The sequence below is a fragment of the Zootoca vivipara genome, chromosome 9 (genome assembly GCF_963506605.1).
Source record: "Zootoca vivipara chromosome 9, rZooViv1.1, whole genome shotgun sequence".
NCBI lineage: Eukaryota > Metazoa > Chordata > Lepidosauria > Squamata > Lacertidae > Zootoca > Zootoca vivipara.
The window spans coordinates 2,305,038-2,325,617 of NC_083284.1; the positions used below are offsets into that span (position 1 = coordinate 2,305,038).

General features: G+C 48.2%; 1 protein-coding gene across 9 annotated transcripts in view; it reads right to left on the reverse strand.

Moving 5' to 3' along the window:
• The window catches only part of DYSF (dysferlin), a 178,204-nt gene that overhangs the window by 140,207 nt on the left and 17,417 nt on the right, over positions 1 to 20,580 (reverse strand). For all 9 annotated transcript variants that reach the window (XM_060278297.1, XM_060278298.1, XM_060278292.1 and 6 more), the window contains exon 4: positions 4,623 to 4,728. In XM_060278297.1, the coding sequence (XP_060134280.1) occupies positions 4,623 to 4,728 (106 nt within the window). The remainder of the gene's footprint in view (positions 1 to 4,622; positions 4,729 to 20,580) is intronic.

The window sequence follows — 20,580 nt, forward strand, 5'->3', positions numbered from 1 at the left end:
TTGCCTTTTATATATTGCGTTTATACCTTGGAAGAATTTCCCCTCTATTCCTACTTTCACCATCATTTTTTTCATATAATTCCAATTTACATGATCAAAAGCTTTCTCTGCGTCCAGGAATATAAACGCTACTTTTTTCCCAGGGTTCCAATCCAGAAACTCTATAAGATCTAATACAATTCTCACATTTCTGCTCATCTTCCTTTTTGGTAGGAAACCCTGCTGATCTGCTCCTATAATTCTACTAAGAATCCCTTTCAAGCGATTTGCTAAAATTCCGGCGAAAATTTTATAATCTGAATTCAGTAGGGAGATGGGCCTAAAATTTTCCACCTGATCATTACTTTTATCTCCTTTAAGTATTAACGTTATAAACGCCTCTTGCCAGGTTTTGGGGGTGACGCCATCCTCCAATATTTTATTTACTAATTTTTGATACATCCCTTCTAATTCTGATCTGAATACTTTATAATGTAAATTTGAAAGACCATCAGGTCCCGGTGATTTTCCTATTTTGAGTTTACCTATGTTTTCATGAATCTCTTGTATTGTTATTGGGTTATTTAAGATTCTCTTTTCTTCTTCACTTATTTGTGGTACTTTACAATTTTTTAAATATTCTTCTATTTTCGCCTCCTCTACCTTCCTCCCTGTATATAATTTCTTGTAATATTTCACAAAGCATTTTTGTATGTCTTCTCTTTTAATCCAATTTTCTCCCCCGTTTCTAATATTTGTAATTGTTTGCCCGTTTTGTTGTTTCCTTAACCTCCATGCCAATACTTATTTTTACCATCAGATGTGATTCAGCAGCCGGCCACTAAGGGGCAGCCCGCAACCACTCATATCAAGACCCAGCAATTCAAGATTGTATGAGCAGGCAGATTCGCAAATCCTGGTACTTTGGCTCCGTATCGCTTGCAGGCTGCTTCCCACCAGTGATGGATAATTTCCTAGCTGTGCAAACAATTCAGCAGCAGAATAGGCAGGCCAGCAAGGAAATGAGACAGAGTCGCCTTCTTTGACCCTGAAGGTTTCCGAAGAAAAGCTTGACTGGAATAATCTCTCAGCGATGCTTCCAAGGAACGTGATTCTGGCCACTCGGCCAGAGATATTGCTCCTTCGCCAAAGACCCTGAGAAGCAGGCTCGAACCGTGAAGCTCTAAGGTCCAGGAGCCTGATTGCCAAAGGTCTTTTCATACAGGAGATCTGGGAAGCCCTGACGCAGGATCCGAGCAAAGACCCAGGGCCGTCTTTACCTGGGGGTGCAAGGGGTGCGGGGCACCTGGGCACCAAATTCTGAGGGGCGCCAGGCACCCGCCGCTGAAGCCACCTAAGTATATTGTATTGAGCTGCTTTGCGGCAGCAGCACCTTAGACACAACTGATCTCACGCCGCCTGCTTGCTATTGCTGCTGCAGGGAAAGTGCTCCGGAAAGCCTCGCTCACCAAAGCCGGGAGGAAGGGGAGTGACAGGAAAGAGGGAGAGACAGACAGAAAGAGAGAGCGCCTATCTAGCGACAGGAGCGCGCGCAGGCTCCAGAACCTTCCCAAGAAGAACTTATATATGTGCGCTCACAAGGGCCCTCCCAGCTCCTCTAGAAAAAAAGGTTGCTCCCACAATGAAGGGCTGCCTGAGATGGCTCTCCCATGCATGAACACAATGCTCGCCCGTCTCATCTTTCAGACACCTCCCTACGACCGTAAGCGCATGCGTGGAGTCTTTACACGGACTCCCAAAGTGTTCTTTGCCTGCTTTAGAAAAGCTGGTTTTAAACAACAACAAAAAACACAAAGAAAACCTCATTTTGGAGCCATGCAGGCTTGAGCGCTAGTTGTCAAATGATAATAGCGACATAAGCATAATAAAAGTTAATTTGGGGGCAAAAACTAAATTTGGGGGCACTGGGTGGATCTTTGCAGCCTGGCAGTGCATAGGCTAAAGATGGCCCTGCAAAGACCACCCCCCCCCAATTACTCAGGGTCTGAAGGAGGATTTCCTCTAGGCTGTCCCGACTCTCCCTACATTTCGCTTTCACTAGATGACCCCGTTGGGTTCTAACATTGAGAGAGTCAGGGGAGAGGCCCTCTCTGCTTCCACACCATGCAAAATGTTTTACTCTTCTATCTTGTCACCTGTCACTCTCCTCCAAAGAGTCACTCCATCCCCTTGATTGTTCCGGCTGCCCTTTTCTGAAGATGGTCCGGCTCCCTTTTGAGCTGAGGCAACCAGAATTGTGCCCACGTGGGGTCACACCATCAATTTGCACAACAGCACCACGATATCGTCGGTTTTGTGTTCAATTCCTTCCCTAAATAATCCCCTCATAGAGGAAGGGGTGTGGCTCAGCAAAAGCCCCCGGGTTCAATCCCTGGCATCTCCAGGTAAGACTGCGAAAGGATCCTGCCTGAAACCCTGGAGAGCTGCTGCCAGTCAGTGCAGGCACTTCTGAGCTAGATGGACCAACATTTGGACTCCATATGAGGGCTCTTTCTCTGCTCCTATGCTCATGTTGGCCGTGGACCCTCCTTCATTGTTGGCTTTTGAAGAGAGCTTGGGTGGCCGTCTGCCAGGAATTATTTAGCTGTGATCCTCGGGGTTAGATTAGATGACTCTTGGGGGTCCCTTCCAACTCTATGATTCTGTGTTCCTCCACCCTCCCCTTAAAAAGCACTGTCCGTCAGTGTAGACAATTCTGAGCTAGATAGGCCAGTGGTTTGGCTCATTATAAGGCAGCCTTTTATGCTCCTGCTGTAGACCAAAGGCTCATCCACACTTGTCCTGTACCTAGAAAGCATGAATCCAAGAGGTTTCCCCCTTGCCTCACTCCTTTCCCAAGGAAAATCAGCTCTTCAGCTCTGAATCAGAGCAAACATCAATCTGGAGAAAGCCCGGATTGCTGTTTGCTCCGATTGAGCACTAGAGAGTCGTTTTCCTGTGGGGAAAAGCAGTGGGGCAACAGCATAAGGACAATCCCTGCATGGCTCTTTCCTTGGACTCCCCAGCTCTATTTCCTGACCCGTCTTTGCCCCTTTACAGCGCATAAAGTGAGTTTAGGATTCTTGGTCCCCATCTGCAATGCATCGTCATCTCTGAACAACTGAGAAATCCATGTTGATCTGTTTCGGAGTCGGTTAAGGGAACTGATCTCCTGGAAGGGCAATGGAACGAAGGCAGCCAGAGGGACCATTCCCATCAAATAAAAGGGACTCCAGGGAACTGAGGCCGGAAGCAGCCAAGTTCCTTGCACACAAACATCCTCCCCGCTGAGGAACTCAGAAGGACTTCCCCCTTGCCGTAAGCCAGGCCAACAGTTGCCAACCCACAAAGGAAACTCATTTTAGAAAGAAGAGGAACAAAACTTGTTCAACTCGCGGATGGAGAAGAAAACTAAGACAAACTCATCTCTTCTCTACCCAAACTGGAAGTGGAAATTTGGGGTCGATTAGGTTGTGGTCCCTTCCTAAATAACTGTCTTTTCTGCATGTCAGTGCAAAAGAGCCTTAATCCTGGGGGGGGGGGTTTCCCCAAAAGATGGGTGGAGGTCCTAAGCCAGGACACACCCTTTCCGCTATGCTGTGTTCACACAGCTGGACTGGAATTTATTTTATTTACTTTGTAAAAAATTATACACGGCTTGACTGTCAAAAAAACAACAACCTCAAAGTATTTTACAAAAAAGATAAAGGAAAAGGACAAAAAATGAAGTTAAAATGGCACAAAAAATGAAGTTAAAATGACAATAGACTAAAAGCGATTAAAACTAGCATCAACTTTCCGAACATCTGGGTACGCCTGTCCAAAAAGAATGTTTTTAGCAGGACCAGGAAAAATTAGAGGGAAGGTGCCAGCCAGGGGTCAAGAGGTCACCCTAATGCCAGTCATGAATGCAGGAAGAACAGAGGAAATTGCCTGATACCGAGTCAGACCATTGGTCCATCTGGCTCAATATTGTCCACACTGACTGGCAGCAGCTCTCTAGCATTTGAGGCAGGGGACAGTTCCAAGCCTGCCTGGAGATGCCTTTGGGGATTGATCCTGGCCCCTTCTGCATGCAAAGAGCTACAGCCCCTTCCCAGTAGCATAGCATGGAGGGCACAGGGGCAATTGCCCCGGGTGCAACATGGTTAGGGGCGCCAAATTTCACACACCCCGGTGCTGCCTCAATGCAGCTACACATTTCCGTCGCTGGTCTCTGTTGGAAACGGCTTCTCCATGTGAAGCTGGAAGCGACCTCACCAGACAATGGAACGGCTCTTTTCTTATTTTTGTGGCTGAGATCTCCTGGGTGACACAGTCACCATTAGGCAGTTCAATGCACATGCATACTCCTTCCATTCCCCTCTCTTCCCACTCACCCTTCCAGGCAGCCCCGGCCCTGGGCAACCCATGCTATGCCACTGCTTTTACTCAGTCCGATCTCACTAATGTCTACGCATTCACAGAGGCTCCCTGGAGTTTCAGGTGAGATGTTTCCAACCATCACTGGAGTGGCCAAGGGTTGATAGGACTTGACTGAGAATGTGCAGAGCAGCAGCATCCGGTCGGTGGACTTCTCTTTCCTCCTGCTGTGAATCAGTGAGATGGACCACAAAGCAGATTCCACCAAGAAATGGACTTACCCCGGTGCTCTGCCCCTTGGCATCCAGCAAGGGAACGTTGAAGCTGGCCGCCAGGTTGGGAGATGCCAGGACGTCCCGCAGGGGTACTTGGGCTTCACCCAGGAACCTTTGAGAGAAAACAGAAGAAGAGGAGAAACTGTGGACAGGGAAGGACAAAAGTTCTCAGGGGGTTCAGAGCAGAGCTTGGGATATTGGAACCAAATAAAGTTCAGCTCTCTTTAGGGAAAACAGTTTAAAGCTAACATTTTACATGCTGGACATCTTCCTGGAAGAGGATCAAGCTTGTTTTCTCCTACTCTGGAGGGTAGGACTTGAACCCATGGCTTCTAATTACAAGGTAGGAGATTCCAACTATGTTTTGATTTAGTTTTTTAAATTATCTATTGGTTTTGGTATATTATTTTGAGGTATGTTTACACACGTAAACCTGAATCTCCAGCTTTGCAGATAACACCCAGGCAATGGTGTTAAATGCTATTTTGCACAATTCTGTCCTTTAGGAGAGGGGGCCAGGCTAGAGAAAATCCACTCTGTGGTTATCATTCATTCACAAGAACGGTGGGTGTTCACTAGGTGGCCCAATTGAGAGAGGAATAAAAGTTGATCGGCTTTCTTTGCACTGTGCATAGCTTTAAAGGGGCACCGTCTCCAGGCTAGTGTGGTTTTGCGGCTATTTTCTGCAATTTGTCATTGGTGCAAGAAGAGTGCGCGAGTGGTGGATTTATGCTGGACTGTCCGCACATCACTCTGCTTTATTAGCTGTTCTGTGATTCTTCCCCAGTCTTGCTGCATTATTGATGTCTAGAGGGGCACTCTTGTGCTACAGCTATGGGGAAGTCAGACCACACATGGAATATCGTGTCCAATTCTGGGTACCCCAATTTAAGAAGGATGTTGGCAAGCTGGAAGGTGTGCAGAGGAGGGCAACCAAGAGGATCAAGGGTCTGAAGGCGAAGCCTGATGAGGAACGGTCGAAGGAGCTGGGCATGTTTGGCCTTGAAAAGAAGGGACTAAGAGGAGAGAGGAGAGCCATCTTCAAGTATCTGAAGGGCTGTCACATGGAAGGTGGAGCAAGCTTGTTTTCTGCTGCTCCAAGGGATGAACCAATAGAGTCAAGCGACAATAAAGGAGATTGCAACTCAACATTAGGAAGAATTTTCTGACAGTAAGAGCTGTTTGACTGTGGAAGAGACTCCCATGGGAGGTGGTAGACTCTCCTTCCTTGGCGGTTTTGAAGCAGAGGTTAGGTGGCCACCTGTCATGGATACTTGAGCTGAGATTCCTGCATTGCAGGGGGTTGGGCTGGATGACCCTCAGGGTCCCTTCCCACTCTAATATTCTCTGATTTCATGATTGCACAACAAAAGATGGACAAGCTCCCACCAACCATACACAGGACATAGAATCATAGAGTTGGAAGAGACCACAAGGGCCATCAAGTCCAACCCCCTGCCAAGCAGGAAACACTATCAAAGCATTCTTGACTTATGCCTGTCAAGCCTCTGCTTAAAGACCTCTAAAGAAGGAGACTCCACCACACTCCTTGGTAGCAAATTCCACTGCCGAACAGCTCTTACTGTCAGGAAGTTCTTCCTAATGTTTAGGTGGAATCTTCTTTCTTGTAGTTTGAATCCATTGCTCCGTGTCCGCTTCTTTGGAGCAGCAGAAAACAATCTTTCTCCCTCCTCTATATGACATCCTTTCATATATTTGAACATGGCTATCATATCACCCCTTAACCTTCTCTTCTCCAGGCTAAACATACCCATCTGTTGCATAAAAAGTTGCAGGAATGCAGCAGGGAGCTATAGACCAGGGGTTCCCAAACTACGACCCGGGGGCCGGATGCGGCCCAATTGGCCTGCCAATCCGGCCCGCGCCGCCCCCCGCCGCCCGCCGCCGCCCACTCTTACGGCGCGCAGCGCGGCAGCGCTCTTCCGGGTCGGGAAAAAAGCGCCGAAAATCCTTTGTGCGCATGCGTATGGGCCTCTCCCGACCCGGAAGAGGTCATTTCTGGTGCACTTCCGGGTCGGGGGAGGCCCATACGCATGCGCACAATGGATTTTCGGTGCTTTTTCCACCCTGGAAGTGCGCCGCCGCGCCAGTAAGCACCCGTGCGCATGCGTACGGGCGCGCACTCCCCGCCCGCCGGCCCGCACAGGCACGCGCTCCCCCGTCCTCCGGCCCGCCGCGCGATCGGCGCGGTGGGAACCGGCCCAAACGCCGGTAAGTCTGGGGACCCCTGCTATAGACCATACACAGATCACAGAATTGTAGAGTTGGAAGGGCTTCCCGAGGGTCCTTTAGACGCCGGAAATCGCATCCGCGCAGGTACCGGAAATCGCGTGCTCGCTCACAAGCACACGCGATCCAGCCCACGGAGGGATCTCCACAGGACCGATCCAGCCCAGGCAAGATAAACCTTGCTGACCCCTGCTCTAGTCCAGCCCCCTGCAATGCAGGAATCTCAACTAAAGCATCCATGACAGGTGGCCATCCAGCCTCTGCTTAGAAACCTCCAAGGAAGGAGACTGCAAATGAAAGCATATGCCCATGCCAAGACAATCAGTCTGGAAAGCAGAACGGTGTTTAACTGTTCCAATGCCATCATTACGGATCATAATGAACGCACAACGCAAAAGACGATGGACTGGGAAGGGGAGCTCACTCGGCCATAATGCTGCATCCTTTTTAGTCATCTACAGTGGAACCTCGGTTTATGAACACCTCGGTTTACGAATTTTCGGTTTATGAACGAAGCCTACCCATCTGGAACGGATTAATTCACTTTCCATTACTTTCAATGGGAAAGTTCGCTTCAGTTTATGAACGCTTCAGTTTATGAACAGACTTCCGGAACCAATTGTGTTCATAAACCGAGGTACCACTGTATTTGATATTATTGTTAGTGTTAGTGTTATAATTACATATCGCCCTATACCCAGAGGTCTCAGAGCGGTTCACAAAAAAGTTACTAAACATACAAATTGCTCAGTTGGTTAGTGCATGCCAAGATCACAGGTTCGATCCCCGTATGGGACAGGGGAATATTTCTCTCTTGCAGAGGACTTAGGTTCTGCTAAGGGTCTTTAAGAGGACTGCAGGCAGCCTTAATCTGCTGACAACAACCCATAAATCCTTTGGTCCGATCCATGTTTTCAGGCCGAACATCTGTTGCACCACTTGGAGACACAATGCTAAATGCCAAAAGGAAAACCAGCTCCCCGTCCAGATAAGTTAACCATCCTGTCTTCAAGTTCCCTGGAGAGGTGGAGACCTTGCCAAGGAAACAGAGCTGTACTGGCTGGAGACCGACAAGCGGAGGGTGGAGCTGGACCCAATTTAAAAATAGGAAGGAGAAAATAGCCTTCCCAACACCTTCTTGGCGAAACATGCACAGGGCCATATAATTCCTATCTTGGAGAGCCTGCTCCGATGTCTCCCTCTCCACTTCCCCACATTGTCTCCGCAGGAGAGAGAGGCATTTTTTCCATAGAATCCCCTTCCTGCTCCTTCAGCTCCTGACGCAAAATGAATCATGACGCAGCTCGACTTCAGGCGAGGTGAGCCAAGGGGGAGCCCGTCTGACTTGAGTTTGGAGGACACAGCAGAAGAGCTTCAGAAAGACCTTCAGGCAAGACCTGGATATCCAGAAGCGAGAGTCGGTGCATGCATGAGAGAGGACATCCTTCGGTGCTCCTGCACTTTGTCCATGCTCTGATGCTGGAGATATTCCCCATGGAAGACAAGGGCCTTCTTTGTGGCTGCACCAAAAACAGAAGAACCTCCGGAGGCCCAGCATTGCCCCACCTTCAGTTGCTTGCTCAAGACTCGCTTTCCTTTTTTAGGGGGATTAAATCAGGGTTTCCCAAACTGGGGTCTCCAGCAGTTTTTGGACTACAACTCCCATCATCCCCCTGGATTAAATGAACAGGAGAACCATGTACATTACACATGGTGGTCAGAGTGCCAGACTAGGACCTGGGAGTACAGGGTTCGAATCCCCCACTCAGCCACGGAGCTCACTGGGTATGACCTTGGGCCAGTCTCTATCTCTCCGCTTGAGCTGCCTCACAGGGTTGTTGTGGGGTTTCAATGAACAGGGAGAGAACCTCATATATATTTTAAAAATATTTATTATTTATACCATGCCCATCTGGCTGGGCCTCCCCAGCCACTCTGGGCAGCTCCCAATAGAATATTAAAACACGATAAAACATCAAACATTAAAAACTTCCCTAAACAGGGCTGCCTTCAGATGCCTTCTAAAAGTCAGGTAGTTGTTTATTTCCTTGACATCTGATGGGAGGATGTACCAAAGGGCGGGCGCCACCACCGAGAAGGCCCTCTGCCTGGTTCCCTGTAACCTCGCTTCTCGCAGGGAGGGAACTGCCAGAAGGCCCTCGGAGCTGGACCTCAGTGTCCGGGCAGAACGATGGGGGTGGAGACACTCCTTCAGGTCTACTGGGCTGAGGCTGTTTAAGGCTTGAAAGGTCAGCACCAACACTTTGAATTGTGTTCGGAAACATACTGGGAGCCAATGTAGGTCTTTCAGGACTGGTGTTATGTGGTCTCGGCGGTCGCTCCCAGTCACCAGTCTAGCTGCCGCATTCTGGATTAATTGTAGTTTCTGAATCACCTTCAAAGGGAGCCCCACGTAGAGCGCATTGCAGTAGTCCAAGCGGTAGATAACCAGAGCATACATCACTCTGGCGAGACAGTCTGCGGACAGGGAGGGTCTCATCCTGCGTACCAGATGGAGGTGGGAGACAGCTGCCCTGTACCCTACCTAGAGCTCCTTGGAACTGGGATATAAATAAAGGCCGTTTCTGAAGTGGTGGACAGAACCATCGGATTTCTCCGGGACTTTTGAGGATGCATAACTAGGATTTGAAAACAGGATGAAGAAAGCTGGCAAGGAGTCCCATGGATGGCGACCAAGGCGTCAGAGGGCAGTTCCAGACTTATCTTGGGTGTTGTCCTTTCCAGAACCCTTCCAGGGGGGAAACAATAGCAATGCACCCTCTGCTCAGATTATAGGGAGGGGAGAATCCTCGCAAGGAAGTCCTGCTAGGAAAGTGAAACTAGCCTTCTCACTTTGGGGGTCTGAGAGCCCAGCAGCAATGGGGTTGGATGAAAGGGACCCCCAACAGTCATCTAGCTCAACCACAGGAACCACAGCTGGGAAAAACCCCGGCAGATAGCTCTCCAGCCTCTGTTTTAAAACTTTGCAGGAAGCACTGACTGGCAGCAGGAAGCAGAGGCTGCCCGCTTCTGAGGGAGTCCGTTCCGGTCTTGAATAGCTCGACGGAGCTCAAGGTGGCAAACATGGTTCTCCCTGGCCCCAATTAACCCCCATAACAAGCTGTGAGCTTCACAGCTGAGTGGGGGAATTCGAACCCTGGTCTCTCCCTGGTCCAAGTCTGATACCTGAACCGCCACAGCACTCTTCCCACTGCTGCATGCAACCCTAGAATGGTTATAAAAGAAGACAAACCCAAAGGGTGCTCATCAATGGCTCCTTCTCATCCTGGAGAGTAGTGACTAGTGGGAAGAACCACAGGGTTCTGTCTTGGGCCCAGTCTTATTCAACATCTTTATCAATGACTTGGATGATGGGCTTGAGGGCATCCTGAGCAAGTTTGCAGATGACACCAAATTGGGAGGGGTGGCTAATACCCCAGAGGACAGGATCACACTTCAGAATGACCTTAACAGATTAGACAACTGAGCCAAAGTAAACAAGATGAATTTTAACAAGGAGAAATGTAAGGTACTACACTTGGGGGGGGGGAAATGAAAGGCACAAATACAGGATGGGAGACACCTGGCTTGAGAGCAGTAAATGTGAAAACGATCTAGGAGTCTTGGTAGACCACAAACTTAATATGAGTCAACAGTGTGATGCAGCAGCTCAAAAAGCCAATACAATTCTGGGCTGCATCAATAGGAGTATAGCATCTAGATCAAGGGACGTAATAGTACCTCTGGTCAGACCTCACCTGGAGTACTGTGTCCAGTTCTGGGCACCACAGTTCAAGAAGGATACTGACAAGCTGGAACGGCAACCAAAATGGTCAAAGGGCAACCAAAATGGTCAAAGGCCTGGAAACGATGCCTTATAAGGAACGGCTTAGGGAGCTGGGTATGTTTAGCCTGGAGAAGAGAAGGTTAAGGGGTGATATGATAGCCATGTTCAAATATATTAAAGGATGTCATATAGAGGAGGGAGAAAAGTTGTTTTCTGCTGCTCCAGAGAAGCGGACACGGAGCAATGGATTCAAACTACAAGAAAGAAGATTCCACCTAAACATTAGGAAGAACTTCCTGACAGTAAGAGCTGTTCGGCAGTGGAATTTGCTACCAAGGAATGTGGTGGAGTCTCCTTCTTTGGAGATCTTTAAGCAGAGGCTTGACAGGCATATGTCAAGAATGCTTTTATGGTGTATCCCGCTTGGCAAGGGGTTGGACTGGATGGCCCTTGGGGTCTCTTCCAACTGTATGATTCTATGATTCTATGACAAAATATCCAGCTAATTTGACATTGGCATGGGGGCGAAAATGCCCCCGGCCGCTGCTCCTCTGCAGGTATTTCCATTTTTGAGAATTAAGAAGATCTTCCTGACATTAGGAGCCGCTCAACAGAAGGGCTGTGCAGTAAATCACCATATCATTGAACACCGGTAATGAAATAAAGAACCTCTTAATGAGGGTGAAAGAGGAGAGCACAAAATATGATCTGAAGCTCAACATCAAAAAAACCAAGATCATGGCCACCGGTCCCATCACCTCCTGGCAAATAGAAGGGGAAGAAATGGAGGCAGTGAGAGATTTTACTTTCTTGGGCTCCTTGATCACTGCAGATGGTGACAGCAGTCACGAAATTAAAAGACGCCTGCTTCTTTGAAGAAACATCCATTTTTTGCCCCTCTTTTTTAGTTCCAATAGCCCTTGATGCCTCTTCCAATGGCTTTGGTTCCTGCTTTGCAGGAATTGCTTAGCTGCCATTCCTGCGTTGGAGGGGGTTGAGCTAGATGACCCCTGGCGATCCCTCCCAACTCTTTGTTGTTGTTGTTTAGTCGTTTAGTCGTGTCCGACTCTTCGTGACCCCATGGACCATAGCACGCCAGGCACTCCTGTCTTGCACTGCCTCCCGCAGTTTGGTCAAACTCATGTTCGTAGCTTCGAGAACACTGTCCAACCATCTTGTCCTCTGTCGTCCCCTTCTCCTAGTGCCCTCAATCTTTCCCAACATCAGGGTCTTTTCCAAGGATTCTTCTCTTCTCATGAGGTGGCCAAAGTATTGGAGCCTCAGCTTCACGATCCGTCCTTCCAGGGAGCACTCAGGGCTGATTTCCTTAAGAATGGATAGGTTTGATCTTCTAGCAGTCCATGGGACTCTCAAGAGTCTCCTCCAGCACCATAATTCAAAAGCATCAATTCTTCGACGATCAGCCTTCTTTATGGTCCAGCTCTCACTTCCATACATCACTACTGGGAAAACCATAGCTTTAACTATACGGACCTTTGTCGGCAAAGTGATGTCTCTGCTTTTTAAGATGCTGTCTAGGTTTGTCATTGCTTTTCTCCCAAGAAGCAGGCGTCTTTTAATTTCGGGACTGCTGTCACCATCTGCAGTGATCAAGGAGCCCAAGAAAGTAAAATCTCTCACTGCCTCCATTTCTTCCCCTTCTATTTGCCAGGAGGTGATGGGACCAGTGGCCATGATCTTGGTTTTTTTGATGTTGAGCTTCAGACCATATTTTGCGCTCTCCTCTTTCACCCTCATTAAAAGGTTCTTTAATTCCTCCTCACTTTCTGCCATCAAGGTTGTGTCATCTGCATATCTGAGGTTGTTGATATTTCTTCCGGCAATCTTAATTCCAGCTTGGGATTCATCTAGTCCAGCCTTTCGCATGATGAATTCTGCATATAAGTTAAATAAGCAGGGAGACAATATACAGCCTTGTCGTACTCCTTTCCCAATTTTGAACCAATCAGTTGTTCCATATCCAGTTCTAACTGTAGCTTCTTGTCCCACATAGAGATTTCTCAGGAGACAGATGAGGTGATCAGGCACTCCCATTTCTTTAAGAACTTGCCATAGTTTGCTGTGGTCGACACAGTCAAAGGCTTTTGCATAGTCAATGAAGCAGAAGTAGACATTTTTCTGGAACTCTCTAGCTTTCTCCATAATCCAGCGCATGTTTGCTATTTGGTCTCTGGTTCCTCTGCCCTTTCGAAATCCAGCTTGCACTTCTGGGAGTTCTCGGTCCACATACTGCCTAAGCCTGCCTTGTAGAATTTTAAGCATAACCTTGCTAGCGTGTGAAATGAGCGCAATTGTGCGGTAGTTGGAGCATTCTTTGGCACTGCCCTTCTTTGGAATTGGGATGTAGACTGATCTTCTCCAATCCTCTGGCCATTGCTGAGTTTTCCAAACTTGCTGGCATATTGGGTGTAGCACCTTAACAGCATCATCTTTTAAAATTTTAAATAGTTCAGCTGGAATATCATCACTTCCACTGGCCTTGTTATTAGCAATGCTTTCTAAGGCCCATTTGACTTCACTCTCCAAGATGTCTGGCTCAAGGTCAGCAACCACACTACCTGGGGTGTACGAGACCTCCATATCTTTCTGGTATAATTCCTCTGTGTATTCTTGCCACCTCTTCTTGATGTCTTCTGCTTCTGTTAGGTCCTTACCACTTTTGTCCTTGATTATGGTAATCTTTGTACGAAATGTTCCTTTCATATCTCCAATTTTCTTGAACAGATCTCTGGTTTTCCCCATTCTATTGTTTTCCTCTATTTCTTTGCATTGCTCATTTAAGAAGACCCTCTTGTCTCTCCTTGCTGTTTTTTGGAAATCTGCATTCAGTTTCCTGTATCTTTCCCTATCTCCCTTGCATTTTGCTTGCCTCCTCTCCTCCGCTATTTGTAAGGCCTCGTTGGATAGCCATTTTGCTTTCTTGCATTTCCTTTTCCTTGGGATGGTTTTCGTTGCTGCCTCCTGTATAATGTTACGAGCCTCCATCCATAGTTCTTCAGGCACTCTGTCCACCAAATCTAAATCCTTAAACCTGTTCCTCACTTCCACTGTGTATTCATAAGGGATTTGATTCAGATTGTATCTTACTGGCCCAGTGGTTTTTCCTACTTTCTTCGGTTTAAGCTGGAATTTTGCTATAAGAAGCTGATGATCTGAGTTACAGTCAGCTCCAGGTCTTGTTTTTGCTGACTGTATAGAGCTTCTCCATCTTTGGCTGCAGAGAATATAATCAATCTGATTTCGATGCTGCCCATTTGGTGATATCCATGTGTAGAGTCGTCTCTTGTGTTGTTGGAAGAGAGTGTTTGTGATGACCAGCTTGTTCTCTTGACAGAACTCTATTAGCCTTTGCCCTGCTTCATTTTGAACTCCAAGGCCAAACTTGCCAGTTGTTCCTTTTATCTCTTGATTCCCTACTTTAGCATTCCAATCCCCTGTAATGAGAAGAACATCCTTCTTTGGTGTCATTTCTAGAAGTTGTTGTAGGTCTTCATAGAATTGGTCAATTTCACTTTCTTCAGCACCGGTAGTTGGTGCATAAACTTGGATTACTGTGATGTTAAAAGGTCTGCCTTGGATTCGTATCGAGATCATTCTGTCATTTTTGAGATTGCATCCCATTACAGCTTTTGCCACTCTTTTGTTGACTATGAGGGCCACTCCATTTCTACTACGGGATTCTTGCCCACAGTAGTAGATATGATAGTCATCCGAACTGAATTCGCCCATTCCCTTCCATTTTAGTTCACTGATGCCCAGGATGTCGATATTTATTCTTGTCATCTCATTTTTGACCACATCCAGCTTACCTCCACTCATGGTTCTTACATTCCAGGTTCCTATGCAATATTTTTCTTTACAGCATCGGACTTTCCTTTCGCTTCCAGGCATATCCGCAACTGAGCGTCCTTTCGGCTTTGGCCCAGCCGCTTCATCAGCTCTGAATCTACTTGTACTTGTCCTCCGCTCTTCCTCAGTAGCATGTTGGACGCCTTCCGACCTGAGGGGCTCATCTTCCAGCGTCATAACTTTTATATGCCTGTTGTCTTTGTCCATGGAGTTTTCTTGGCAGGGATACTGGAGTGGCTTGCCAGTTCCTTCTCCAGGTGGATCACGTTTAGTCAAAACTCTCCACTATGACCTGTCCATCTTGGGTGGCCCTGCATGGCATAGCTCATAGCTTCTCTGAGTTATTCAAGCCCCTTCGCCACGACAAGGCATTGATCCATGAAGGGGCTCCCAACTCTACCATTCCAATATTCAATGAAGGAGAGACATCCCTCCCATCATTTTTTTTTCCAGACCTTGGGCACACAGCCAGACTTGAGGTCTCTGGATTCTCTTGCCCTGAATCATCCTTGCTATTCCTGGATATCCTCTTTTGACAGGGCTATTCTTAAACAGTCCTCTTCTCTTCTCTTCGTCCCTTCCCACCCACCTAGCAACCCTGTTTAGGGAAGCTTTTAATGTTTGATTTCTGTATTTTAATGTTTTGTTGGAAGCCGCCCAGAGTGGCTGGGGGAACCCGGCCAGATGGGCGGGGTATAAATATTATTATTATTATTATTATTATTATTATTATTATTATTATTATTATTATAGCAGTGGCTTCTTTCTCAGAGCTGACACACTGAACGTTTGTGGCCAGCTCAGATTCTCTCTATGGTGCAACAAGAGCCCCTTTTATGGGGAGGGGGCCTGTTCAGTGCTCCAGGAACTCTTTGGGAAGACGAACCTTCCCGGATGCCTCTTCCTGTGCAATGAGACTTCTGGCTCCATCGCCACGAAAGCAACAGGGACCAGCCACTTGATGAGGCTCAGAGATCATACAAGAGAAGCCACTTCTGACCTCTGACCCCATCTTCCCAGAAGCTCCTTCCCCCAAAGACTAGTGGGGTCGTCGAGCCTGGCTGAGCTTACAAAGTAGGAAGGTACTCTATACATGCTCAAGAGTCTAGTTGCCTATTAGACCCACTGGAACATGCGAGACCTGGGTTCGAATCCCCCATTTGGGCATGAAGCTCACTGGGTGATCTTGAGGGCTAGTCACTCACTCTCAACCTATCCTACCTGACTGGGTTGTTGTTGTTGTTGGGGGGGGCATGAAATGAGGAGGGGGAGAGAACCATGCTAAAACTGAGAGCAGAACATCTTGCTGTCAACAATAGCATGTTCATCACAATGTTGCCATTCCCATTTATTTTTGTCCAGAGAACACCTTGTACACACAAACATAATTCTCTGAAAGTCCCTTTTCCACCCCCCAGAGGTCAGCTCGGGTGGATCTACACACGGGGGGGGGGGACGCTATAAATAAGTCAGAAATTAAATCATTATAACAAAAGGGGGGAATGCTATGGGAAATCGCATAGAATTTTTTTTTACTCTCCAGCGCCATTTGGTGTTGCCTGTTTATAACGCATTCAAAACACTGTTTTTGATTAATGTAGCTGAGTCCCTTGTCAGATGCACTGTTGCTTTTATGCAGTTGAGTATTAAAAAGACAGACAGACAGACAGACAGAGATAGAGTAAATGGAATCTGGTGCTAGGTTTCCTGGAAGGAACCAAACAACTAACGACTCCTTCCAGACACAACAACTAATGTCCAGTTTTCTTTCTTGCAGGGTTAGACTTTGGAACTCTCTCCCACTGGAGGCAAGGATGGCTACCAACCTGGATGGCTTGAAAAGAGACTAGACAGATTCACAGAGGAGAGGCTCTGAGCCACAATGGCTCTGCTCTGCCTCCTCAGATGAAAATTGAGGCTGGATGTCTCCCCCTGGGGCAAGTTCCTTGACAGAGGCTTCCGATTCTACCCTGCATCTATCCTCAACTGGGACGTTGGTCAGAACTTGGCCAAAGCCTAAGCCTCTCAGCCAGGAAAAAGCAAAGGCCAGCCAAACACCATTCCCTGCTCCTCATAGCGGTTCCTGATCAAGTGCATGGATCCACAGGATCCCCTGGCAAATGCAAACTCGGCGCAAGGTCACGCCGTTCCCATCAACTGCATCAGAACCTTGGGAACTTTCTCTTAGAAAGGAAGTGAAGCTGAAAGCAGGAAAAGCCTCTTATAAGCAAATGAAGAACAGACCCTCCAAGTGTCCCTATTTTCCAGGGATGCCCCTGATTTAGAGAAGCCATCCCAGTTTCTGATCTGAACCCAGAATGTCCCACTTTTCCTTAGGATGTCCCTATTTTCATCGGAGAAATGTTGAAGGGCATGGAGTTATCCGACCCCCAAACCGTCCTGTAAAGGGAAGTTTTTTAAAATGTTTAATGTTTTATTCTGTTTTTATATATGTTGGAAGCTGCCCAGAGTGGCTGGGGCAGCCCAGTCAGCCGTGTGGGGTATATATAGGAAAATTATCACGATGGAATGGGCCGACCCTGTTTTCATCGGAGAAATGTTGGAGGGTGTGTGTAAAATTTGGCACAATTGACCAGCTGCATCAATGCCTAAGACGAGGTGCAACTGTCCAGCCACATTCAATGTCGCCCCCATGCTGAACTTCCATAAAACATTCAGGCTGCCTTATCAGGTGGGGAGCATGGTTTTGGGTGGCTCTCTTCAACAGAGGCCTCGGTTTGGGGCCACAGGGTGACCTTATGCCCCCAAACTGCCCCAAGAGGATCAGCAGGGCCCCCTTGGCAACCTCGCTTGCTCTTGCCTGCTTCCCATGTGCCAAGGAGGAAGCTGCTTGGGCCGTCCTCCGCCCATCGGAAGAACCGGAAAGGAGCCCTAGTAAACTCCAAATGACCCGGCTGCTGTCATTGAGCACGATGGCTGAAGACTCACTCGAGAACCAGCTGCGCAAAGAGGCTGGTTTCAAGCCCCAATGGCAGGGGGCGGAAGGACCATTGGAGGGAAAGGGAAGGGAAACTCTGCTCCCCAGTTGCCACCACCCAAATCACCAGGGACGTCTTAAGCGCCCCTGGCGCCGTGGTGCACCGGATCCCTCCGGTGCACCCCCGCCCCGTTTCCCAGCGCGGTGAGCGGGCGGGCGCTGCGCGGCAGGCGGGCGGGCAGGCACAGCGCGGTTGCCGTGGGCGCAGCTGTGCGGCGGACCGGCCGGCCAGCAGGCGGGCGCAGCTCGTGGCGCCCCCCTGGCGGGCCGGCGCCGTGGTGCCCTGCGCCACCCAGCCTGCACGTAGGGCCGGCCCTGCAAATCACCTCTGTCCCACAGCAGATCGGCATAGGAAATACTTTTATCACTACTTTATAAAAGAAAACCGCACAACTTTCTCATGGTTCCAAGGGAAGGCTTTTTCGCCAAGCTGGCTGTGATATTCCCAGGAAGTGCGGGGGGCAGAGGTGGAGCTAGCTGCTCCAGCCCCCAGAGTGGCGGACATGCTGTGCGCCCGGGGGCAGGGCTAGTCACCCGTGGGGGTGGGGCGAGCGTCCCGGGGCGGAGCAGCAATGTCGCCTCCCTCAGGGATGACACCCGGGGTGGACTGCACCCACCGCACCCCCTTCCTCTGCCAGTGGGGGGGTGGCGGTTGCCTTCTCTCCAAAGCGGCAATAGCCAAGACGAGAATTCCATAGTCGACTCCCCAACTGGGCTTGAAAAAAGCGGAAAGGCCTTTTTTCCCATGCCTAATTCCTGGAGGTGGGAGAATGTGAGAAGCTGGAAGGTGTGAAGAGGAGGGAGACGAAGAGCATCCAAGGCCTGATGAGGAACAGTTGAGGGCGTTGGGGTGTTTAACCTGGAGAGGAGGAAACTGAGAGGAGATAGGAGAGCCATCTTCAAATATCTCAAGGGCTGCCATGTGGAAGACAGAGCAAGCTTGCTTTCTCCTGCTCTGAAGGGCAGGACTTGAACCCATGGCTTCACGTTGCAAGAAAAGAGATTCCGACTCAACATCAGGAAGAACTTTCTGAGAGTAAGGGCCATTAGACAGTGGAACGGTCTCCCTCCAAAGGTGGTGGATTCTCCATTGAAGGTTTTTAAGCAGAGGTTGGGTGGTCCTGGATGTTTTAATTGAGGGCCCTGCATTCTAGTTTGGACTAGATTAGGGTTGGGGGATTTGGAGGGATTTTTAAGGACTTTTTTTTAAAATCGCCCTGGACATTCTGCCGATTCTGCAAAAATCCTCCCAGGCGTCATTCTTTCAGCCTGATTTCCGGATGTGTCTGGGGAAACCCGGACATACGGCAGCCCTAGACTAGATGCCCCTTGGGGTCCCTTCCAGCTCTACAATTCCAAGAAGGTTTCTACCATCTCCAAATGTGCCCACGAGCCCAAAAAGGTTGCAGACCCAACCCACAAGTAGCCATTCAGGGTTGGCAATCATTTGGGGGATTTTGGGCACTTCTTTTGCGTCCAGGCAGTCAGAGAAGCAACAGAGGAACAGGGTTACAACGCAGACAAGGCTGACAAAGGCAGCGTGTGATCCAGGCTTTGAACCCCACCAACGTCCTCTGGAAAAGTGTGAGAAATCCCCTTTGAAGGACCATAGCTCAGCGGCAGTGTGTCTGCCCCATAAGCAAGGAAGAGACAGGGAGCTGCCTTTATGCTGAATCAGACCATTGGTCCATTTGAGCTCAGTATTGTCTACTCTAGGGTTTCCCAAACTCGGGTCTCTGGCCGTTTTTGGACTACAACTCCCATCATCCCCACCTAGCAGGAACAATGGTCTGGGATGATGGGAACTGTAGCCCAAAATTAGCTGGAGACCCAAGTTTCGGAATGTTCGGTTTCTGATAATTGGTTCTCATGGGAAACTTACAGATTCTTGCTTCACACAATTAACTCAAGGCAGTGTCAATTTACTCTTGGCAGAAAGCCAAGGTCTGCCTGGCCTGGCAACAACTCTCTCATTGGTTAATGACCAGCACTGAACTCTGTTATCTAGGAATGCTAGCACAGTTGTTTCTTGTTGGGTGTTAGGAGTAGGAGTGCTGCGTGTGGTTGGAGAGAGAGAGAGAGGATTTATTTTGCTTTGCTTTGTATGCAGAAACTCTGCTGCTTTTCTTTTCTTTTAATAAATCCTGTAAATAGTTATTCTGCGTCTAGCCGACTAGTCATTTCCACCTCAACTAGCTTCTGCGCTGTGCTAAAGCGTTTGGGCTAAAGCCACTAGAGCTATGCATGACACTTCAAAATTCTAAGACGGAAACCTTGTTTTACACCGGCTGGAAGCAGAGGAGGATGAGCCCAAGGTCTGGCTCTGTTTAAGGAAGCTTCCTATGTTCGCAAATCCAGGACTGCAGCCACAACCCTCCCTGGTCCGGCTCCAGAAATCTGAGCTCCTGCCCTACATCCGAAGCTGCTTTGGGTCCACCGAGCTCACAGACCGAGCTGTGCCTTTCGGGGGTTTTGGGAAGCAGGGAGAAGGCAAGGATTGAACCTGGGACCTGCTGGATGTTGAGAAGGCCCTTGGTGCCCCTAAGACGTGACTTTCTCTCCCTTTCCGAGAATTGTTTCCATGTCACTCAGCAGCATATTTTATTTTATTTTAGATAAACTTCATTGAGGAAAAAAAATTCCGAGAAATACATCCAGTCTTCAGAAATGAAATATAAAATATAGAGTCTAAAATGTAAACTACGCAACAAAAATACCTTACAGTTCACACATGGTTTTACAAACTCAAAGTACATCTAAGTACATCTAAAATTAAAACGGACCAAATGTGATCTAAAATAAATGTGATCTAAAATACCCTGTTTCTCATATTTTAAGGCATCCCCATAAAATAAGCCATAGCAGGATTTTTAAGCATTCAAGGAATATAAGCCATACCCCGAAAATAAGACATAGTGATAGGAGCAGCAGCAATGCCGGCCGCGGCAGGAGGAGGAGGAAAAAAATAAGACATCCCTTGAAAATAAGCCATAGTGTGTTTTTTTGAGGAAAAAATAAATATAAGACGTGTCTTATAATATGAGAAACACGGTAAATTC